Genomic DNA, 25528 nt, shown 5'->3' on the forward strand with positions numbered 1-25528 from the left:
CCCTCTGCCCTTACCCCCCCGCTCCCCCCCCCCACGCACTGCCCTCAACCATAGGTGTATGATTTTTTTTTTTTTTTTAAATATATTTTATTGATTTTCTACAGAGAGGAAGGGAGAGAGATAGAGAGTCAGAAACATCGATGGGAGAGAAACATCGATCAGCTGCCTCCTGCACACTCCCCACTGGGGATGTGCCCGCAACCCAGGTACATGCCCCTGACCGGAATCGAACCCGGGACCCCTCAGTCCACAGGCCGACGCTCTATCCACTGAGCCAAACCGGCTTTGGCCATAGGTGTATGATTTTTGTCCAGTCTCTTACCGCACCCCCCACAAACCCTTCCCCCCGAAAATAGTCCACTCCCTTTCTATGCCCCTGATTCTATTCTATTCACAAGTTTATTCTGTTCATCAGATTATTTATTCACTTGAATTTTAGATTTACTTGTTGATAGATGTGTATTTGTTGTTCATAATTTGTATCTTTACCTTTTTCTCCTTCTTCCTTTTCTTAAAGGATACCTTTCAACATTTCATATAATACTGGTTTGGTGGTGATGAACTCCTTTAGCTTTTTCTTGTCTGTGAAGCTCTTTATCAGATCTTCAATTCTGAATGATAGCTTTGCTGGGTAAAGTAATCTAGGTTGTAGGTTCTTGCTATTCATCACTTTGAATATTTCTTGCCACTCCCTTCTGGTCTGCATAGTTTCTGTTGAGAAATCAGCTGACAGTCCTATGGGTACTCCCTTGTAGGTAACTGAGTTTCTTTCTCTTGCTGCTTTTAAGATTCTCTCTTTGTCTTATGCTCTTGGCATTTTAATTATGATGTGTCTTGGTGTGGTCCTCTTTGGATTCCTTTTGTTTGGGGTTCTCTGCGCTTCCTGGACTTGTAAGTCTATTTCTTTCATCAGGTAGGGGGAGTTTTCTGTCATTATTTCTTCAAATAGGTTTTCAATATCTTGCTCTCTCTCTTCCTCTGGCACCCCCATAATTCTGATGTTGGTACACTTGAAGTTGTCCCAGAGGCTCCTTACACTATCTTCATATTTTTGGATTCTTTTTTCTTTTTTGTTTTTCCGTATTTTTGCTTCTTCGTATTTCAAATCTTTGACTTGATTCTTGTGATCCTCTGGTCTGCTGTTGGATCTCTGTATAATATTCTTTATTTCAGTCAGTGTATGCTTAATTTCTAGTTGGTCCTTGTTCATATCCTCGAGGGTCTCACTAGATTTCTTGAGGGTCTCACTAAATTTATCAGCGGTTTTTAGAAAATTCTTGAAAAACCTTATAAGTTTCATTTTGACCTCTATATTCAGTAGTTTGCTTTCCTCCATTTCTGTCATTTGTGATCTCTTTCTTTGTCTCTGCATTTTGGCTGCTTCCCTGTGTTGATAGAGTGGCTTTCTGTGCTAGGTGTCCTATAGGGTCCAGTGGCTCAGCCTCCCCAACTACCTAAGGTGGACACTCTTGGTGCACCCCTTTGTGGGCTTTGTGCACAGTCTTGTTGTAGTTAAGCCTTGATTGTTGTAGGGAGAATCACTGGGAAGAATTGACCTCCAGGCCAATTGGCTGTGAGAATCAGCTGTGTCTACAGTGGGAGAACTTCTGTGCTGAAAGACACCCTTATGGGGCAAGACTTGCTTCAGTGGGGCTTTGGTGCTCACTGAGTCTGCCCTCTGAGTGTGTCTCTTATGGATCTGAGGAGTTGTAATCTGGATGGTCCCACTCTGACCACTGGGTACACTGGCTCTTGGATCTCTAAGGAGCTGCTAATTTAGCCTCTGCCTGAGGCTACCCAGCAGGAGCTATGGAGAGATCTGCAGTTTCCTCTTCTTTGTTTGGGATTTGGAGGTGCCCAGATGAGGCCCAGCTGTGAGGCAGTGCAAGCTGCTGTGGGGCCTTGGGCCTTCTTTTGGAAGTTCTGGGTCTCTCTGACCCAGCTGCAGTTTGTTAGGTATATTTCAGATTGCAAAGGGCCAGGCCTTTCATATGCAGAAGCCTCTGCACACAGCTTGGGTAGGGCGGGGTCTCAGGGAATCAACAGGGCGGAGCAAACAGCTATGGCAGATCCTCAGTCCTACCCTAAGAGGCCTCGCATCTCAGTGTCCTAGTAATTGCTGCAAGCACCTCTGAGAGAAAGCTGCCCTCAAGTTCCGCCCGCTGCCAGACAGTCCAGTTTCTCCCCGTATGAGTCTGGGTCCCCAGAGACTCACCTAGAACTGGAGTTCAGAGCAGTCGGGAGCTTGAGACTCCCTCCTGATTGAAAAAGAGAACTGTGTCCTCAGTTGCCAGCCCTTTCCACGTGTGCCTCCGTACCTCTGCACTTTACTTCCGCACCTCCTCTGAGTATCATTGTGCTTTTCTCTTTCCTTCTAGTTGTAGAATTTCCACTCAGCCAGCCTTCCTGTGGTTCTGGATGATGTCCATTTTATCTTTTAGTTGTATTTTTGAAGTGGTTGTGCAAGGCAGCAATTTCCGGTGTTTAGCTATGCCGCCATTTTGGTTTCTCTCCTGTTGTAACCTTTTTGATATTCATTTTCTGAATGGTTCTAGGAAATAATTATGAGTTATAGTTTTATCATATTATTTCCATATAATATTCTGGTGTGTGGTAGAGAATTTACTCTAAAGCAGGTAGGTCACTCTTTTCAGACGATATCCTCTCAGCATCTATGTATATCCATGTGACAAAAGAATTATGTTATAAAATGGTCTATACTATGAAGTGGCCCCATGTTTCAAGGGCTGCATTACAGAAAGTTCTGAACCATTTTTTGGAGTTAGTTGTGTTTTCATCTTTAGATCTGTAAGCTTGGCAACATAATAAAGGGCAATATTGAATTGAGCTGTCAGTATTGATTAGAGTCTTGCTTTTGGGAGGATTATCTACGGTATTAACAGATAATAATTAGTGAGTGTTTACCTTGTACCAAGCACTATATAAGATCTTTACTTAGTTAGCTCTTTAGATCCTCACCAAAAAGGGGGGATTTTGATTATTATCTTCATTCTTCCAAAATGTAGGACCAGAGGTGGAGCCCAAGATCATATAGCAAATAAGTGGTGAGCACAGATTCAAACTTAAACACAGTGGGGCTCCAGAGTCCATGCTTAAATCATTACTCTGAAATTCCTGTTGTGTCCCAATGCTACCATTGTCTCTAAGAGTAGACACTCCTTTTTGTGACGGTAGAGAGAAATCAGAAGAGGAATCATTGTGATAAAGTGAGGCATGATTGTAAATAGCACTGACCGCTATGCAATGGAGAGGTCTGTGACTCTCTTTGATAACATAACTGAGGATTGCTCTAGTCCAGACAAAAGCCCTCATTTTCAGTGAGTCTGTTATCTCATATTATAAGGCCTTATGTGTAGAGAAATTAAGAAATTGTAGATTCACTGCAATTCCTATCAAAATATCAATGGTGTATTTTACAGAACTAGAAAAAATAATCCAAAAGTTTACATGGAACCACAAAAGACCTTGAGTAGACCCAGCAATATTGAGAAAGACGAACAAAGTTGGGGGGTGCTTACTGGATATCAAACTATGTTACAAGGCTATAGTAATCAAAACAGGTTGGTACTGGCATAAAAACAGACATATAGATCAATGAAACAGAATAGAGAGCCCAGAAAGAAACACATGCCTAAAAGGTCATTTATATTTGACAAAGGAGGCAAGAACATACAATGGGGTAAAGACACTGTTTTAATAACTGGTGTTGGGAAAATTGGACAGGTATATGCAAAAAAATGAAACTAGACCGCCTTCTTATACCGTGTACAAGAATAAACTCAAAATACATTAAAAATTTGAATGTAAGACTTGAAACCTAGAACTCCTAGAAGAAAACATAGGCAGTAAAACCTCTGACATTTCTCTTAGCAATACTTGTTTTGATATGTCTTCTTAGGCAAGGGAAACAAAATAAAAAAATGAGACTACATTAAACTAAAAGGGTTTGCACAGCAAAAGAAACCATCAATAAAACAAAAAGACAACCCATGGAATGGGAGAAAATATTCACCAATGATAGATCTGATATCTAACATTTATAGAGAATTCATACAACTCAGTACCAAAAAATGAATAATTCCATTAAATATGGACAAAGGATCTGAATAGACACTTTTCCAAAGAGGACATACAAATAGTCAATAGACATATGAAAAGATGCTCAAGGTCACTAATCATCAGAGAAATAAAAATTAAATCCACAATGAGATATCATTTCACAGCTGTCAGAATGGCTGTCAGCAATAAGTCAGCAAACAAGTGTTGGCAAGGATGTGGAGAAAAGGGAACCCTCGTGCACTGTTGATAGGAATGCAGATTGGTGCAGTTGCTATGGAAAACAATGTGGAGAGTCCTCAAAAAATTAAAAATGGAACTGTCTTACGACCCAGCAATTCCACTTCTGGGTATATATATATCCTAAGAATCCTGAAACACCAACCAGAAAGAATATATGCATCTCTGTGTTCATTGCAAGTGTTATTTACAATAACCAAGATATGGAAGCAATCCAAGTTCCCACCAATAGGTGAGTGGATAAAAATCTGTGGTACATGTATAGTATATGATGAAATATTACTCAGCCATAAAAAAGAATGAAATCTTACCATTTGTGATAGCACAGATGAACCTAGGGATTATTATGCTAAATGAAATAAGTCAGTCAGAGAAAGACAGATACTATATGATTTCACTTATATGTGGAATCTAAAGAATAATATAAACGAACAAACAAAACAGAAACAGACTCCTAGAAACAGAGAACAGACAAATGGTTGCCAGAGGGGTGGGGCATGGAGGATTGGGTAAAAAAAGTGAAGGTATTAAGGAGTACAAGTTGGTAGTTAGAAATCAGTCATAGGAATGTAAACTATAGCATAGGGAATAGTCAATAATGTAATAACTATGTATGGTGCCAGGTGGGCACTGAAATATCAGGAGAAATACTTTGTAAAGTATACGGTTGTCTAACCACTGTGTTGTACACCTGAGACTGATAAAAATAATATGAATGTAAACTGTAATTGAAAAATAAAGTTAAAAAAAGTTTTTTAAATGCTTTTTTAGGATATTTCTATAGCACATCTAAATACAATTTGGATTTGGTAGGGCAATACACTTACCAGTCTTCATGATTTGTGATGTCCTTGGGAAAACTGTTTTTTCTTTTTTTCTTTAGAAAGTGCAGAAGGTTTTCCAAGTTATGACACAGCTTCTGAACAGCTCCATGAGGCAGGCTATGATGCTTATATCACAGGACTGTGTTTCATCTCCATGACAAATTACCTAGGTATTCACTGTACATGTTTCTGTCAAACGCAATGGTCTAGAGTGGATCTTACCTGTCTACTAGTTCCCTGGGATCCACTCACCCAGTTAGAAACGGGAGGGGATGGAGTCGGAGGAGATTGGGTTGGAGCAGATGGAGAGTACACAAGGAAGAACCATTGACTTGTACCTGTGGTATGGTACTTGCTCATATGAGTACTTTTTACCCTTGCTGACCCATACTGTTGATTTAAATATATTTTCGCCTGAATTTTCAGGCTTTGTCTACTTGACTATATATAATACTCTGCTTCTTTTCTTTATTAGGTTCTTTTCTTAGTCCTCCAAAAAATCATGTGTCTGCCAGATCAAAACTCATTGAACCCTTTATCAACAAGTAAGTAATCTGTGGGTCCCAAGGCCCACATTCTCTCGCTGTGGTATAGCCTAGTATCTGGAATGTCAATTAGGGATGATTGGGAGGTGTAGTGCATTTTTATTATTGTTATTATTATTATTAGTATTAGTATCACTAGAGGCTTGATGCATGAAATTTGTGCAAGGGGCTCAGCCCTCGCAGCCATGGTGGCTGCCTCAGCCCTCACAGCTCTGGCTTTGCCTGGAAGGTCATCCGGAAGGATGTCCGGAAGGTCTTTCGGCTGTCTGGTCTAATGAGTATATTATGCTTTTATTATTATAGATTACTAGAGGCCTGCTGCATGAAAATTCGTGCACTGGAGGGGAGATGGGGGTCCCTCAGCCCAGCCTGCACCAGTCCTTAGGGGATGTCCTACTGACAGCTTAGGCCCGCTCCCCCTGTGGAGCGGGTCTAAGCCGTAGTCTGGCCTCCCTCTGCGGGAGGTGACCTGGTGGGCTGATCAAGATCAGGGGATGGCGCCACCCCCATCACCCCTCTGTGGCCTCCGCCCGGCCATTCTCTGTGGGATTGGCCCAGCACCACCCCCATCACCCTGCTGTGCCCGGACTGGTGGCCTCCCTCTACAGGAGGTGACCTGGCAGGCTCCCCAATTACCCTTCCGCCATGGCTGGTCACCACCGCTCCCCCCTCACCCCTCATTGCCGTCCCCTCCCTCTGCCTGCTGGCAAGTGCCTTGGCAGGCCTGGCACCCCCTGCTCGCTGGCCCCGCCCCCCACTGACTGGTTGTTCTGCCATTTGGTCGATTTGCATATTACACTTTTATTATATAGGATTATTTTTTGTTAATCCTCACCTGGGGATATTTTTCCATTGATTTTTAAGAGTCTCATGTGCTACCGACTGAGCTAGCCGGGCACGGTTCCATTGATATTTATAGAGAGTGGAAAGGAGGGGGGAGACAGAGAGAAAAACATTGATATAAGAGAGACACATTGATTGGTTGCCCTTTGCATGCCCCCAACCAGAGCAGGGATTGAGCCTGAAACTGAGGTATGTGCCCATGGCCGGAGTTGAACCTGGGACCCTTTAGTCCAGTGGTTGCCAACCTTTTGGACCTCGCGGACCACGGGTTGGTGACTGCTGCTTTAGTCTGTGGGCCAGTGCTCTATCCACTGAGCCAAACTGGCTAGGGCTGTAGTGCATATTTAGATGAAATGTTTCTCATTTCTGGTGACTGAGATGTTTTTTGAAAATAGAAATTGATCTTTTGGGAAATTATTTATTTATTTATTTATTTATTTATTTATTTATTTATTATATATTTTATTGTTTTTTTACAGAGAGGAAGGGAGAGGGTTAGAGAGCTAGAAACATCGATGAGAGAGAGAAACATCGATCAGCTGCCTCCTACACATCTCCTACTGGGGATGTGCCCGCAACCCAGGTATATGCCCTTGACTGGAATCGAACCCAGGACCCTTCAGTCCACAAGCCGATGCTCTATCCACTGAGCCAAACCGGTTTCGGCAATTTATTTATTAATAATATATTTTTATTGATTTCAGAGAGGGAGAGGGAGAGAGAGAACAATGATAAGAAAGAATCATTGATTGGCTGGCTCCTGCACGCCCCACACTGGGGATTGAGCCCCCAACCCTGGGCATATTCCCTCACTGGAATCAAACTGTGACCTCCTGGTTCATAGGTCTATGCCCAATCACTGAACCACACCAGCTGGGCTAATTTATTAAACATATTAGCTAAAAAAAAGAAAGGAAAGGAAAGACAACATTGCCAATGATAGTGCATCTCTTCTAAGCCAAAAAACTGGTTGTTTTGTGTTTAGATTACCTATAAGGGAGGCTGTGTGTGTGTGTTTGTGTGTGTGTATAGTGAGATCTAACTTACCCCTAACAAACTTTATATGTGAGATTATTATTTACGCTTGTATTGTTATCTGATTAAATATTGTTTCTAAGAAGGTGTTGGTTATACAAATGCCTTTTAAGATAATTTATGGAGCTTTGATTGTCATTATATCCTGAGCCCTCATCTAAATAGATCCAATGAAGTACAAGCTTGCTCATGTACCTTCATTGTTGGTACAGTGTGATTTAGGGAGAAGTGTAAGTTCAGAACATTCTCAAAGATCTCAAGATTATTACTTCAAAGTGCGGTTTGTGCTTTCTTGGCACAGTTGAGACTGAAGTTATGGATGTACTCCTCCAGCAGCCCACAGTTTGGCTCTGTTCCAGAGCCCTAAACCTTCATCTTTATTCCAGTTCTCTTGGCAGGGTTGGTTCCGGGAGATTCTGGGTGAGCCAGAGAGAACAAGTGATCACCACCATGGGGGAAAATTATTTTGGTATTGGGTTGGTTACATCATTTCCTTACATTTTGTGTAACACTTTACAATTCTGTCAGTGCTATATTGGGTAAGGGTACTGTCTCCTTAGAATGTCTGTATAAGTACTAGTATTACAGTGCTTGTGCTTAGGTGACATGCTGCAGAGACAGACGTTAATTCCAAACATCTGGATTGCTACAGGTTCAGAATTTGTGTAGTCTCAGGGAATTTTATCATGCTGTGGCTTCTTATTTTTTAATCTTTGTTCTTTTCTATGGAAGTTTAGAAGTAATTGTGTTTGATTTTCCAGACACCTTTCAAAGTGGACTGGGCAACAGTGTGGTGTATATTAGAAATTAAATTTCTATAAATAGTTGGAAAAACAATTCTGCTAACAATTGAATCCTTGCCATCTGTCTAGATCTTATGGGTATTACAGGATTTTCTTAGCTCTTAACTCTTATTTTGGGGCAGTGCTTAGCTTTTTAAATCTTTGAAAGGGCAGCTTATGTCATAGGCTATTGAACCTATAGGTGACACTAAATATTGTTTGGATCATGATTATTCCTTACATTTTTATGTGCATGATGTTAAGTTCATAGTTCAACAATATTTTTCAAAATTTTCAACTGGGAGATATTTACTTATTTCCATGAAATAAACTTCTTATAAAATCAGGTGGTAGATATAAACTGGGTTAGATACAGGAAGCACCTACTTTATCAGTGATCTTTGTGACCAACATGCACTCAAAGTAAGCTCTGACTAAAAAGCTTAAGTAAGAGTTTATGCATTTCTAGATCAGTTTAATATCCTATATAATAAAACACTAATATGCAAATTGACTAAATGGTGGAACGACCGGTGGAATGACTGGTCACTATGATGCGTACTGATCACCAGGGGGCAGATGCTCAATGCAGGAGCTGCCCCCTGGTGGTCAGTGCACTTGGAGCGCCGTTCAGCCAGAAGCCAGGCTCACAGCTGGCCAGCTCAGTGGTGGTGGTGGAAGCCTCTCTCGCCTCCGCTGCAGGTGGGTTGTATGGTGCGAGGGGTCCGGGACTGCGAGAGCTCTGGACTGCGGGAGGGATGTCTGACTGCCAGCTTAGGCCCGATCCCTCCGGCAGGTGGACATCCCCTGAGTGGTCCCAGAATGCGAGAGGGCACAGGCCGGGCTGAGGAACCCCTCTCCAGTGCACAAATTTCGTGCACCAGGCCTCTAGTTGCTAATAATCTGCAAGACCATTGCTCAAAAGAATTGGATGGTAAACACATAGCTTCACTTTAAATCAGGACATGTTTCCATTCCGATTTTTTTTTCTAAAACCTAGATACAAAGTATCTGAAAATTCTTGCCTAATTTGAATTTTTTGCTTTATTTCCCCCATCTATAAAGGAAGAATACTTTCTTCATCTTTGAAGGAAAATAAAATTGCAGAGGTTTTTTAAATGAAAAATAAGAATTGGTTTTTAAAAAATATATATTTTTATTGATATCACAAAGGAAGGGAGAGGGAGAGAGAGCTAGAAACATCGATGATGATAGAGTATCATTGATTGGCTGCCTCCTGCACACCCCACACTGGGGATCCAGCCCTCACCAGGGCATGTGCCCTGACTGGGAATTGAACCACGACCTCCTCGTTCATAGGTCAATGCTCAGTCACTGAGCCATGCACTGGGCAGAACTGTTCTTATTATTCCGTATTGGAATAGCTTGGTCAAGTACAGTCAGACATTCTTAACTCATTTAGAAAGTAGAAAAAGTAGTTGCTTCTTTTGACATCATTCTGTGTTAATATTGACCTCATTCTTACTTACATGCAGGTTTGATTTATTACATTTTTTCAAGATTACCCTTAAAAATATGCAATAATTGTCATAAACATTATATTAAGTGGTTGATTTTATGAAAATTAGTTACTTTTCTGAGGGCTTATATATTTTGGCATCAGGCTTTTCTCAGTGTACCTCATCCAAATATGCATAGTCCTAACATAAATTTGGAAGGACATTAAACTGCTCACGTATGCAAATAATTTGTTCCTCTGTTTTTACATTTAAAAAGTAAAACCCAAAGGGGAAGTAACTCGACCTATTTCCACATTATCCTAAATTGGCATTTGACTGCAATAGGTATCACTTTGGGAGCTTCATTAAGTCAGCTCTTGAGAAATCCCAAGATACCTGGTGGTTGAGCAGTATGCAGAGACTGAATGTAATATAAGATGTATTCTGTACTGTATTTGTCTACAGAATGTTCCAGGAGAGTTTTGTATGGTACCATTTTGTCTCTTTCATGGTCATATTTCTGCTTAGTTTGTTAGACTGAGAATGAAAGTCATAAGAGAGCTGAGTGATGGAAATCATGATCAGACCACTGCTAATGACAGGTTGTGTGGAATGCGCTCTTCGTTTAAGTTGTAGGTTCTCTGGTCAGGAAATGATTTATGTTATTTTATAATCTTGGTCAGTTTTAATCAATGAATAAAAACCAGACTTAGAGAAGATACTTTGGTTAAATCCTTTTAAGCTTGGGAGAGCTAAAAATACTCTTTGCTTTTACTTTTATTGCACAATAGAAAGCACAAAATCAGACTTTTGCCTTATGTTTTTTTAACAGTCATCTGTTCCTGAAAGACCCCTTGAACTCTCTTATGGATAACCTTTTCAAAGGTTTTTTGGGAAGGTTATTTTCCATTTACCTCAGTTCTTAGAAAGAGAAGGGAAATGACTAAATCTCTAATTTTGGTTATTATCTATAAGTAATAGAATTAAAAAGAAAGAATTGTGTGCAATTTACTTTACATACAGGATGGCTGCCTTGTTCTTGACACCAGTTTCTGAATCTGAATAGGATGCCTCTAGAAACCAAGGTCTTTCTGGGGTGACCCTACCATATGTTCTTTCTAAGCTGCAGATGAGGAGAGAAACCATTAGAAAGGATGCTGTGCTCTTGGACAAATTGTTTCCTCCTTTGTAAAATGGGGATGACACTGTTCACCTCCCACAGAGATTATAAAGTTTGTATGAGATGCAAAAGAACTTTGATAGTTATTACTGTTTTCCTATATATTGTTTTCCTTTCTTGACATATAAGAGAGTTTAACATATTAGGAGATTTAAAAAAGTAGATGCAGTAGTGGGATGTGTTTTGTTTTTTTGTTTAGTGATACAGAAGAAAATATGTTATCACGTGGATATAAAATGGGAATACAGTGGCAGCAGATGTGGTGTTCACTTTTGCTTGTACCTACTGTTTAGTGTTTGCTTATGAAAAAAATCAGATGATGAAGTGAGTCAGATTGGTATATAGTGGAAGCAAGTTTGCTTTGATTTGGAGCATTTTAAAGTTTTGTTATTAAAATGAATACAACAATTTATCGAGGGTAGTATAGGTATATATAACTGCTATAAGTATATAGAAAGGAGGAACCATTATGGTGCCTAAGATAAAGCACACCAATGTTTTGCCCTGTTTTCTCCATGGAAAGCAATCATGTTGGCAGCAAATTGTTTTTGACATGTGCATATGCTTCATATTTAACATCAGAGAGATTTTAAACTGAAGGATTATAGGAAAACAAAAATCTGAAGATCAGGGCTGTATAGTCATTCCTTAATATCCGAGGGGGATTGGTTCTAGGATCCCCTGCAGTTACCAAAATCCACAGTGCTCAAGTCTCCTATATAAAAACTAGAAGCCTGGTGCACGAAAATTCATGCACTTGGGGGATCCTTCAGCCCAGCCTGTGCCCTCTCGCAGTCCTGGACCCCTTGGGGGATGTCTGACTAACAACTTAGGCCTGCTCCCAAGCTGTTAGTCGGACATCCTTAGCGCTTCTGCGGTGCACTTCATTGTGACCAGTTGTTCCCTGTAGTTCCACAGTTAGGGTCAATTTGCATATCACACTTTTATTATATAGGATGGTGTAGTATTTACGTATAATCTGTGCATATTCTCCCATATACTTTGTCATCTCTAGATTACTTATGATATCTAATACAATGTAAATGCTATTTAAATAGTTGTTATATTGTATTGTTTAGGGAATAATGACAAGAAAAAAAAAATCTATACAGTAGGCCTGACCACATAGTACATGTCAGCAACAACATAATGTTAAGAAATTTTTTTTTCTATTTGTGATTGGTTGAATCCATAGACGGCCAACTGCACCTCCTTTCTCCCCAGCCTTTTCACTGATAGTGGACTGAACAACTCTTACTTGTCCCATTTACTAGCAACTTGCCATTCATGTTTCACTGCATGGTATGCCAGGTCACATGCCAGTCAGTATCAGGTTGTCAGTAGGCCATGTGTCTGGAAGAGCAGACTGCTTGTCTCTCAGGAGGGTGGTGCCTGATCACTTGGAAGGTGGCTCTCACTGAATCTTCTCTTGTGCTGCCTGCCCCTCCTCAGAGGCACAAGAGAATGAGGCTAAACTGTTCTGATTCCCAGTGTTTCTGTTGTTTTTTAGCATCTTGGGTGATCGACTGAATGTGTTTTTACTGATACAATATTTAGGTCAGGTATCTGAACAATTAGGTCCGTAGTTTTAAGTGTTACAATAACCCTCCCCCTATGCCCAGCACACACATAGGACTTCCAACTCCAAATGTAAGCATGAGCTGTAGCACAGTTTGCACATTTTCTTAAGAGATAATGCTGGAATCTTTGAAAGATTTCTTTTTCTTTCAGCCTGAGCAGTAATTATAATAGATGTTGACTTTGACCACTAGATTGTGTTAGGCTGATTTCCTCTGACATTTTATAATCTTATTTTTAGGCCCTGCAGAAGTTGCCTCTGTATAACACTTAATTTAACATTTTTATTTGATGTAATTTGATATGGTTCATTTGATGGAGACTGTTCAAATGAGCTGCTGGTTTTCTCTTTTGTTTCCCCTTTCTTCTCCCTCCCTCTTGTTTCTAGTGGTGTATCTCTGTTTAAGAGAGGACAAGAATTGGCTTCAGGACAAATGTCGGGTAATGCTCTATTTGTCAAAACATCAAGTTGACTGGATTGAAAATTGTATGCTCCCTGCTGAGTGAATTTAAAATAACTGATGGCATAGTAACTCCCTGCTAGCCAGTGGTTGCCCTTTGATTTTACACAAGAGCTTTAGTAAGCAAAATAAATGAGCTTATTTTGTGAGAGATGTCTGCACGCTTCCTACCTTAGATGATGAAATTAGTTTTTTATAGCACATAAATATGTATAATGATGAACCCTTGCATACAAGGTTCTTATGAAGTGCTTTTACTGCTGTGCCCTGAAGGAAATACCAAGACCATTTGCAAGTACAGTGGAGCTGACAGTCATTAAAGGTTTCAATTTTCTTTTGGAAGGCTTGGGACTTGGGGTGAACTACAAATTAATTCACTGCTTCAATTGTGTTGAGATTAGATTTTCTACAACATTTCTGTATCCCAGTATAGCGTTATGAGAGGAGTGCAATTTTCCTTGGAAATCTTTTTTTTTTTTTTTTTTTTAGATAGAAGCTTTTTAGGAAGAAAAGTATAGTCTTGAAGAAAGCAGATGAACAAATGCAAATTGTTACTCATTGAATGAAATACTGAGTTTCTAGGAGGAAGAATGAAGAGGTTAGGGGCTTGCAGTTTCTCCTTTTTTGCTAAGGAAAGAGACTAGAACAAACACTGTTTTTCTTAATTATGACATGTTTTAACATTAGAAGTCCTTCTAGATCATTCAGGCCTGTGTGTATGTGTACAAATCTGACATTACATAAAATAAGTCCCTATATTCAGATACCTCTATGTCTTGCTCAACCCTGAGACGAACCTATTTGCTAGTTTTCCTGATGGTGATCCTGGTGTGTGTGGGCAGGTGTGACTGGAAAGCCTAATGCTCAGGTAGCCCAGATAGCAGCTCTTCCTATGTTACAAATATGGGAAGTTTGTCCTTTTGATCTGTGACAACATAGCTCTCTTCAGTGCCTGTTCTCATTGCCTTGAAAATTCAGTCTACTTAAAGCTCCTTCTCTTGTATCTAGGTTCTGCTCATCACATGAAGCCATAATTTAATCAGCCCCAAAGCATTACAAAAATTGTTTCTGAGATCTTTACTTATATATTGAGCTCATGCTTCATTTTTATACACTAGAGCCGTGGTTGGCAAACTGTGGCTCGTGAGTCACATGCGGCTCTTTGGCCCCTTGAGTGTGGCTCTTCCACAAAATACCATGTGCGGGCGCGCACGTACAGTGCGATTGAAACTTCGTGGCCCATGCGCAGAAGTCGGTATTTTGTGGAAGAGCCGGTATTTTGTGGAAGAGCCACACTCAAGGGGCCAAAGAGCCGCATGTGGCTCGCGAGCTGCAGTTTGCTGAGCCGCAGTTTGCCGACCACTGCACTAGGGGGTTGGATTTGGGTAGTGATTCAGGAATAAAACCTGACTTGTCCCTAGATGCTCCTGCACATGGAGGCTTTGGACATTGTTCAGGTTAAATGCCAAATGTGAGTGGGGCACCTCTCCCACATAGCATTGGAAAGCATGCTGCTGCAAGAGCAAAATTAAATATTTTCTTTTATTTCTAAATAGAATCATGGATTTTTTCCATAGATTTGGTAATGCAGAATTTTAAAGAACTTTAATGACCTTTTCAGTTCCCTGAGATCTGAGCCTCTTGGACATAGTATTCCTGAATCACCATCAGGAATTTTTGCATGCATTTTTGAATATCACTTTTGTGGTTTTTGTTTTCTTGAGCTCAGCTGCATAAAAATGGGTAATACTGGCATTGTTTTGCAATCTGATTTTATTCGTGGACATCCAGGGAGTGGTTCAGATAAGCTGGTATCATCAAAGGATAACCTTTGATCTTGTGTACTTCTTAAAACAGCCTAATGTGTTTTGTGGTTACCAGAATCTGTGTCTGAAACTTGTTGGTAAGGTTGGAGAATTTTGATAAATTTTAGAGGTGTCTGATGCTTTGTTTTCCAGTCTTCAGTGCTGCATTATTGGCTCAAGTTTAATGTTGGAGGTGTTCATTTGTGGCCAATTTACAGAAACAGGTTGGACTTTTGCCAGTGAGTTGCCAAGAAAGTAGTATAAGTAGTTTTTTATTCTTTCTTCTTAAAAATGAGAAAAATAGCCCTAGCCGGTTTGGCTCAGTGGATGGAGCGTTGGCCTGCGAACTGAAAGGTCCCAGGTTCGATTCCGGTCAGGGGCATGTACCTTGGTTGCGGGCACATCCCCAGTGGGAGGTGTGCAGGAGGCAGCTGATCTATGTTTCTCTCTCATCGATGTTTCTGACTCTGTCCCTCTCCCTTCCTCTCTGTAAAAAATCAATCAATATATATATATATATATATATATATATATATATATATATATATATATGAGAAAAATAGCTGCCAGAACAGTAACTTCCCCCAATTTACTTCTTGCATAGAACCTAGTTTCTTGCTATAGTTGACCTGGTTTCAGGAAGTAGTAGAAGCCTTATATTATTGCTTTCCTGGACTTTGAGGTAGTCCTTGGTATATGTTTTAATAGTTTTGTGTTTTTCTAAGCCAAAAACATTTAATATAAAAAAGTCATTAACACTAATACTTTTTTTGGAGAAGTTGGCCCAAATTACCCAGGCATTAATGACAATTAACCATACAACCTTGAACATACTCTTTTCTTATTAACTAGTGATTCTCAATCCTCAGAGTTTCTGAGGCAATAGGATTAGGTGTGGTCCAGGAATTTGCATTTCTATCAAGTTCCCAGGTGATGTCGCTGTTGCTTTTCTGGGGAACCACATTTGGATAAGGGCTCAAGGCCCCTACGAAGTTTTATATCTGAAATGAAATTTTTTTGTGAATAGTGAGCTTTCTTACACAGTCAAGGTCACAGTATCATACTTCCTTGGTCGGAAAAGAATGTTAGCAGATGACTTTCTGTGAGTGCCATTCAGCTTATCAGCAACAGAGGTGACTCTGGAGATAAAGGTGTTGGACATAGCCTACACTGTGTAGCCTATTAAGAGGCTGAGCTCAAGTTACCCTGTCTGCTTTATCCTAGGATCTTTCCAGACATGTTTGAAAGCCGAGATAAACAGCATCACCAGATGTATAATCATAGAATGTATAAAAAAACTGACAAATGCCAAAAGGGCTAAAATTTGTTTTATGGCAGTGGTTCTCAAACCTGTGGGTCGCGACCCTTTTGGCGGTCGAACGACCCTTTCACAGGAGTTGCCTAAGACCATCCTGCATATCAGATATTTACATTACGATTCATAACAGTAGCAACATTAATGAAAATTATTTTTTAAAAAAATATATTTTATTGATTTTTTACAGAGAGGAAGGGAGAGGGATAGAGAGTTAGAAACATCGATGAGAGAGAAACATCGATCAACTGCCTCCTGCACACTCCCTACTGGGAATGTGCCCGCAACCATATGCCCTTGACCGGGAATCGAACCCGGGACCCTTCAGTCTGCAGGCCGGCGCTCTATCCACTGAGCCATACCGGTCAGGGCACGAAAATAATTTTATGGTTGCGTCACAACATGAGGAACTGTATTTAAAGGGCCAGAAGGTTGAGAACCACTGTTTTATGGCATCTGGATGTCAACTTGAGTTATACAGTTTATTAGGATAAAATTCTGGTATAAATTTGGCTGTTATATCAAATGGGAATTTTAATTTTAGTCTTTGACAGGGTCGGTGTCAGTCCTTTAGATAAGAAGTGCTAAAATACGGTTCATCAGAAAGTTTGCGGGAATGTGGCGAGACTCCCGCATGGTCTTACATGTCTTCACCCAATTATAGCCATATTGAATCTTTACTAAAATAGAGAAAATGTTTCATGAAAGTGTTGGGCCAAGTGCCTTTTTGAAATTTCCCAAAGAAAGGCCTTCTAGGAGAAATTGCTCTTCAATGCAATTCACAGTGAAGGGGCATCCTTTCAAATATTTATTAGCATTTCTGCTTTTCCAGTGCATTTCCTCACATGTTAAAATGAAAACTGCCTAGTGCAGTGATCCATATGTGAAGTATTTTATCAGATCATGCCAGGGAGTCAGTGTAGGCCTTTTGACAGCCAGTTTGTATGAGGCATTCATATAATCAAATGTTTTAATTTCACTTTAAAAGGGCACGGATGTTACCAGAGCAGTGGCTTGCAAATAGCCCTGAGTAAGGGGATGGAAGGCCATTGGAGAGTTTACTTTGGTTCAGTTCCACAGATGCTCAGCTACAGTTTTAGAGTCGGTTTTCCAACTGCATGGCTCTCTCCAGCGGCACTGTCTGCCAAGTCACACACAGAGTTGGTTTTCGTGTTCTTCCAGGGTTTGGAGCTATTCATTTCTCTCTAAAGCCCAGACACGAAGGTGGAAGCCTACGGGAAGAGTGAGAAGTGCTATTAATAATTCATTTGAAAAGGGCTTCTATTTAGTTAAAGTATCAAGTAAGCAACCAAGATAGTATAGGCTTAACTAACTTTAAAAAAATCTTTTGAGTATTTTAACTGAGAATCAGTTTTACTTATTTTAATGAGAGATGATATTTCAAAGTTAGATGAAATTTTAGAGAACAAATAGCCTGTATATTGCTTGATAAAAGATAACTTTTTTAATTTTTCAATTACAGTTGACATTCAACATTATTTTATGTTAGTTTCAGGTATATTGAATAGTGGTTGGACAGTTATATAATTTACAAAGTGATCTCCTTGATAGTTCTAATATCTACCTGGCATTATAGCTACTAGAGGCCCAGTGCACAAAATTTGTGCACGGGTAGGGTCCCTAGACCTGGCCGGTGATCAGGGATGATGGGGGCCTTCTGGATGCTGGCTGGGGCTTTCCTTCATTCCACGCTGCCCCCTGGTGGTCAGTGCACGTCATAGCGAGCGATCGAACTCCCAGTCGAACTCCCGAGGGGGCACTTTGCATATTAGCCTTTTATATATAGATTACAATATATTCCCTATGTTGTACTTTATATCCCTGTAACTATTTTGTAACTACCAATTTGTACTTTTTCACCCAGCCACCTCACCCTGCCTCCCATCTCGAAACTTTGTTTTATCTCTGTATCTGTTTATTTTGTTCTTTAGATTTCACATACAAGTGAAATCATATGGTATTTGTCTTTCTCTGACTTACTTCACTTAGCATAATACCCTCTAGATCAGTGGTTCTCAACCTTCCTAATGCCGCACGCAACCCTTTAATACAGTTCCTCATGTTGTGGTGACCCCCAACCATAAAATTATTTTCGTTGCTACTTCATAACTGTAATGTTGCTACTGTTATGAATCGTAATGTAAATATCTGATATGCAGGATATATTTTCATTGTTACAAATTGAACATAAAGCATAGTGATTAATCACAAAAACAATATGTATTATATATATATTCCCCTCCTTCACAACAGGTGAGGTGGTACACAGGATGCATAAGATTGATTCAGTTGGCTCTTCCAGCTGGGCTTTCTCTAAGAAAGTCTCTAGTTATTTACCCTGGCCTCTCACTTCTGGTAGCCTTTATTATTATTTTTTTAAGTTTAAAAATAATAGTAAAAGAATTTTGAAAAACAGAGTTCAGTTTCACAAAACCAATGGCTTTTTTTCTTGGGATGGAGGTATTTTTCATTTTTGCTTTAATGACATAAATATTTTACCAAGCTGTAATTGCAGTATAAACTTTTGTGCTTATTTAAAACTTGAAATTGTATCACAATTTTTTATGTTGTGAAGTTTTCAAAAGTTATTTTGATTGTTTAATGTTCTGTTGAAATGATGAACTATAATTTATCACTCCCACATATTATTAAATCTTGAGGTTGATTTTGATTATTGGTGTGTTTGGCAGTATAGCCAGGAACATTTTGTTGGTTGAAATTAGGGTAAAAAAAATAAAATTATTTTTACAGTACTTGATATGTCTTGTTAACTTTTAAAATAAAGTTTTTTTGATTTGGCTTTTAGAATTTGGGGACCATTGCTCAAGTTACTAAATGGAGAATTTGAAGTTATCTATAATACTAAAAGGGTAATATGCTAATTAGACCATATGTCTTTCCTGAAGCTGGGAGAGGGGGGGAGTAGTCGGGGGCAGCCCCATCCCGGGTGCCTGCGGGCAGCCTGGGGAAGCCAGCCTGGGTTCCAGGTGCCTGCCAGCAGCTGGAGGAGGGAAGCTTGGGTCCCGGGGGCTGGAGGGAAGCCGGTGCCTGCAGCCGGGGGAAGGAAGGCCTACTCTTGCATGAATTTTTGTGCATCGGGCCTCTAGTATGAAGCATAAAAGTACTTCTAACTGAGCTTTCTAACTGAGGAATATCTTTCCAGGTTCTGGTTGGCAGTAGTAAGAATAGCTACTTCCAAGAGAACCGCCTATGTGTTAGGTGCTTATATGCTTTATTGTCTATTGGCATTGCAGTATTAATTAAATTGGGTAAAATAGCTATCAGAACGAGAATAGTATACTTGAGCTTAAATTAGTGCACTAAAAATAAATTTTGTTTCTTAGTCATAGGATTTGGTTTATTAAATTGTAGGCTAGGCAACAAGTTTTCAAACCGCAGAGTACCATGTCTTCTTTTTTTTCCTACTGTTAATGGATCAGTGTTATTCAGACTGATGGTTCCATTTGTAAACTGGATCATGCCTTGCTTGGCTTTTGAATGTCTGCTAATAAAATGCCTTAATTGTGGGTCAGTGAAGCCAAACTAATTGCTTGTTGGGCACTTGGATTGCCTTTTTAATTTGCTGTACAATGCAGTCTCTACCAGAAGTACACAATATATTGTTATCTAAATAAAACTCATTAAAATCATCTCACATGCAACAGAATGTCTGATGTTTTGTCCATAATCTTGCAAATAAGAGAAAATTGAGTGGCATTAGAGACTTGTAATTTACAAGTACTCTTTTTAAGTGTCTTTTTTTCCATTTTGAAGTTATACATAAAATGACTGCAATGGTTTATGTCAGTGTGATAGTTTTCTGTAAAAAAGACATCTCTGCTGTTATTCTTAATTCACAAAACAGCAACTAGAGGGGTAACCTCTACAATTTAGGGAACAATTGCTTATTGGTTGGTAAGATGTTTAGCACTAAAATATTGGTTTTCTTTCATTTTCTCTGGACTGACAGGCAGCTTTATAAGGACTTTGTTTAGATCCTGCTTACTAATTCCATTCATTTAACGGCCACTGAGTGCTAGGAACTGTTGTAGGTGTTGGGGATACCCGAGGTTCATTTTTTTTTTTTAAAATATGATAGATATTTAGCCATAGAGAAAAATTGTTGAAATGAATCCTAAGAGCTTTTAAGATGATTTTTAAAACAGAATAATTTGATTAAGAAATTTCTAAAATATTTAATAGATGCCTGTTTTTTTTAAAAAAAATATTAATTTGTTCATTACCTTTCTTTTTGTAGGTTATTTCTAATGAGAGTCATGGATATTCCCTATTTAAACTTGGAAGGCCAAGACTGTAAGTGAAATTTATTTTCTTATGCATCTGCACATTTAAGTATGTGGTCTGGAAGGGATAATAGGAAAAGTATGACTGAAGAAAGTGCTTTATCACTTAAAAAAAGGCAGTGATTTTTGTGGTTGATATGGATAGTATGCTTAAGTCAATGGTACCCTTGAGCCTTGATTAACTCATCTTTTTACTTATATTTTCCAGTTTATGCGTAAGTTGAATTAAAAATATATCACCATAATTTTGTTTCACTCAGAACTCTAAATTTATAATTTCATATAAATGCATAGTAGATTTTAAGATGTGTTATCTATATCAGTAACAGTAAGTTCTCTATTTTATAATTATTGGAGTACTGTATATTTTAGTTTAGTAGGTGATTTTGTTATTGAAAACCTTGGAAAGCTAATATATTTGGGAGGTGGTTGCTTCTTCTTCTAATTAATCTGTACTCTATCCACATTGCCCCATTGTTCTTTTCCAAGCCTTTGGATGTTGGTCTTAATATGTACTACAGGGATATAGGAATGGGTAAACTATACTTGATGATATGCGCTCCATATTAGATTTACATTTTAATCTGCCATTCTCATAAAAGTTTGGCAAGGTAAATATCGTCATTCCCAATTTATAACCATGATTGGTTAGAGTGGCTAGTTCTCTTGCTTGGAGTTGCACAGTTCAGTGGCGGGTCTGGTATTAGAACACAGAATTTTGACTTAGGACTGCCTTTACTTAAACACAATTAGCCCATTTAATTTGAACACTGTGGTGTGTGTTTTAGCTATTAAACATGTGGACAACTAGATTAAAAGGAGAAAGTTAAATGTTTAGTGAAACTTCTCAAACCGAGAAGCTGTTTTTTGTTTTTTTTTTTTCTTTAAATAATTTTCACAGGAACTTCATGAGCAAAGATGTTTCTGCATAGAATTTTTATTATTGTGGGTTCTATAAAATATCAGAGCCTGATGTCTAGGTTAAGATGGCAGAGTACTGCCATTCCTAAGAATGCTTTTAGGAGTTGTCTGATAATCAGGAGGCATTCATAATAATTCCCCAAGTTAGTGTGGACTTAGAGAACCCTTGATATATAGTTCACTTTTCAGCTATCAGCCTTTTATCAAAAATTTGCCTTGTAGTACAACCTAAACGTGATCATGTTCTCCATGTGACATTCCCCAAAGAATGGAAAACCAGTGACCTTTACCAGCTTTTTAGTGCCTTTGGTAAGTAACTCACAAGTGTAGATGTCCTTTTAACACTTTGCTCTTCTTTTGGTCGAGGTGATCAGAGGTATTTGGGGGCATAAGAGAATATTAATATGCATGGCTCAATGGTTGAGCATAGACCTATGAACTAGGAAGTCAGGGTTCAATTCCAGGTCAGGGCACATGCCTGGGTTATGGGCTTGATCCCCAGTGGGGAGCATGAAAGAGGCAGCCCATCAATGATTTTCTGTCATCATTGATGTTTCTATCTCTCCCTCTCCTTTCCTCTCTGAAATTAATAAAAATATATTAAAAAAAAATATTTGAAGTTTATTAAAAGATGATAAAGTAATTATATATTTTAGCATTTAGAGTAAAAAGCAGATACAAAGTAGGATTCCTGTGTAACTAAAATTATTTTTTTACAAACTTCGTATAGAAACTGGACTGAAAAGAAATATCATACTAGTATCACTGAATGTTTTAGATAGGATTTTTTTCTTTATGCTTTCTGTATTTTCTAAAATAAGTATATATTAGCTTTTTAAAAAATACATATTTTATTGATATTTTTACAGAGAGGAAGGGAGAGGGATAGAGAGCCAGAAACATTGATGAGAGAGAGACATTGATCAGCTGCCTCCTGCACACCCCGTACTGGGGATGTGCCTGCAACCATGTTCTTGACCGGAATCGAACCTGGAACCCTTCAGTCCGCAGGCCAACGCCCCATCCACTGAGCCAAACCGGTCAGGGCTTTATTAGCTTTTTAAGTAAAACCTTTACACACTTAAATTTTAGAAAAGTAAGTGAAAGGCATATTTTTGGAAAGTTATCCTAATCTTTGCAGATAATCTACATTTCTTCTAAAATTCTAGTTCTGCTTTTAAACTTAAACACAGGTATAGAAATGCAGTTGAATTTCACAGCTCATTTCTTTTGAAAGCTTTTGATGTTGTTTCTCATCTTTTATTGTTACGTTCTTATCTCCGTATAGTCAAACTTTAATTGGCTAAATTAAGTAGAACGTTCTGAGTAAATTAAAAAAATTTTTTAATTAAAGAAAATTACTTTGTGATATTGGATAAGTAACCCCTCTGTATCTTTGCTTCCTCATCGGAGCTGATGATGATGGTGATGATGACAATGATGATGATAAAATAATAATAATGCCACCCGTTTCATAGACATGTCACTAGGATTAAATGAGCTAATCCATGGAAGGCATTTAGAATAGTATGTGGCATATAGTAACTACTTAATAAATGTTAGCTATTATTATTTACTAGAGGCCCGATGCATGAAATTTATGCAAGGGGCTCAGCCCTCTCAGCCCCTGTCGTTCTGCTATTCTGCAGTCGGGTCTAATTAGCATATTATGCTTTTATTATTATAGATGTCAAAGACAGCATACTGGATAGAGAGGCAACAGAATAATAGTGACTTTCTAATTAAGTCATTATGGCACCTCATTGTGCAGCAGGAAGTGGGAGTTTTATCCTATGATAGTAAAATAAACTAGTTTCCTAGCCTTCGAAAATTTAGTTGGAATTAAGACAGTTTTTTCATTGCTAAATTCCAGTGTGTTTACCCTTTTTTGTTATTGTTGTTAATCCTTACCCAAGGATATTTTTCCATTGATTTTTAGAGAGAGTGGGAGGGGAAGAGACAGAGAGAGAAACATAAATGGTTGCCTCCTACACGCACCCCGACCAGGCCCGAAGATTGAGCCTGCAACCCAGGTTCATGCTTGGGGATCATGTCCTTGACTGGAATCTAGCCTGAGACCTTTCAGTCTGACTGAGCCAAACAAGCTAGGGCTGTTCACCCGTTTTTTAAAATTTTAGTTTTCGGTATTTTTTTAAAGAGTTGTAGCATAATAATTAGATCTCTGATTTTCTCTTCAGTTTTCTGCCATTTCCTAGTCCATTCCTCTTTCCTTCTCCTCAGTGCTCTCCTATATTCCATTCTGTTTACACTTAGCCATTCTTGAGGATTAGTCTCTGTGAAAATCATTTTGTTTTACTATACTGCTTTCTGCCCCTCTCTGTGTTTTTTTCCTCTCTGTTAGACTGTCTTGTTTTCTCTGTCTGACACCTTCTTTTCCTTTTCCTTTATTCTGTTATCTGTTTTCTTTACCTGGCTTGAGATCAAATTGGCTTTTTCTTATTTTTTGCTACATTGATTCATTTCATGTTTCCCATTCATAATTTTCAAAGTTTGTGTCTTTGAAAAGAAATTGTTGTGTTTTTTAATTTATGTGGTCTCTGAATTTTGTTAGTGATCTTGATAGGAACAAACTTTCCAGCTCTGGCAGGATACAATCATGAAGGATATTTCTTTTGTTTATTAAAACAAATTTTAAAGCTCCTTTTTTCTTCTTCTTGGAAGTTTTAACTGAAATAACTGCTGTGGTTGATTTATGATTACCTTTTAATAGTGATGAGATTTTGATTATATTTTAAACCACCTCATATTTCTCTAAATTAACACATATACCGAAATATAACAGAGATATAAATGAAATCTGATAGCTATCGAAATGGTCAAGTGTTCACTTTACGTTTCATACAATATTACAGGAAACATTCAGGTATCATGGATTGATGACACGTCAGCATTTGTTTCTCTCAGTCAGCCTGAGCAAGTACAAATTGGTAAGTGTTTGGACATTGTTTTGTTTATTAATTAAAGTGGAAGCTTGCCCCCCCACACCCTTAGTGGGTTCAGTCAGCTGATTCACAAGCATTGCAGCCTGGTATGTTTTGAAATTGTCTATAAAATAAAGAAAATAATTAGTGAGCCATGTTTAGAAAAGAAAGTAAGACAAATTTATTGATTCTTTATACAAACTACATAATATCTTTTTTTACTTACCTCCATTCTGTTCCTTTCCCATTGCATTTTTTTTTTTCCTAAAATGAGTTGCAGATTTACTTGTAGGTTAGGAGTAGCAAATTGAGAGGGGTGGGGAACAAAAAATGATACCTGTATTGACCCTTTGGTCTCTAGTTTTCTCATGTATTTATAAATTTTTGTGATCTATTTATTCCATTAAACTTGTTTAAAATATTGTTTTATAGGCAAATAAACTGAAAGCTATGTTTGCTTAAACATTTTTTTCTTTTCTTTATTTTTTTAAGAGAGAGAGAGACGAAGGGATATGGGGAGATGGAAAGAAACATCTATTGGCTGCCTCCTGCATGCCCCCTGCTGGGGATTGAGACAGCAACTGGGGAATCAAACCTGCAACCTCCTGTTACATGGGTTGACACTAAACCACTGAGCCACACTGGTTGGACTTTGTTGTTTGCTTTTAAAATAAGATTATAAAAAGATTGAGAATCACATCTCTAGTTGAACCCTAAATAATTTTGATATTAACCATCACAAAGCATTTCATTTTCTTAGGATGAAAAGTTATTGAATAAAATACTGAAGAAAATATGTAGTATTAAGCTACTTATTCAAATAGATTTCAAGTTTCATGGTGCTTAATAATATAAAAGGTATGAAATTTTGAAGTGATATATCTAATTAAGTTTTTTCTTTTTATTTAACAAAATGTCACATACTAAAACTAACAATTCTGATAATGTAACTATAAGAGTAATTATATATGAAAACTTCTACAAACAGAGTATTATAATAAAAGCCAGACATCCCCTGAGGGGTCCCAGATTGCTAGAGGGACCCTCTTGGTACATGATTGGGGCCGGGGTGGGACATGGGAGGTTGACCAGTTAGGGAGGGACTGTGGGAGGGCTCCAGGGTACATCTGGCCCATCTCGCTCAGTCCTGGTCAGCTAGACCCCAGCAGCAAGCTAACCTACTGGTCGTAGCATC

The 25528-nt window shown here is 38.7% G+C and overlaps 1 protein-coding gene across 2 annotated transcripts in view; it reads left to right on the forward strand.

The window, feature by feature from the left end:
* PARN (poly(A)-specific ribonuclease) overlaps positions 1 to 25528 on the forward strand; it is a 167624-nt gene that overhangs the window by 43260 nt on the left and 98836 nt on the right. For both annotated transcript variants that reach the window (XM_081089783.1, XM_081089782.1), the window contains exons 17-21: positions 5201 to 5311; positions 5617 to 5686; positions 20425 to 20480; positions 21614 to 21700; positions 24265 to 24339. In XM_081089783.1, coding sequence (XP_080945909.1) covers positions 5201 to 5311; positions 5617 to 5686; positions 20425 to 20480; positions 21614 to 21700; positions 24265 to 24339 — 399 coding nt within the window. The remainder of the gene's footprint in view (positions 1 to 5200; positions 5312 to 5616; positions 5687 to 20424; positions 20481 to 21613; positions 21701 to 24264; positions 24340 to 25528) is intronic.

This window comes from Myotis nattereri (genome assembly GCF_964212035.1).
Source record: "Myotis nattereri genome assembly, chromosome: 4".
Classification (NCBI taxonomy): domain Eukaryota; kingdom Metazoa; phylum Chordata; class Mammalia; order Chiroptera; family Vespertilionidae; genus Myotis; species Myotis nattereri.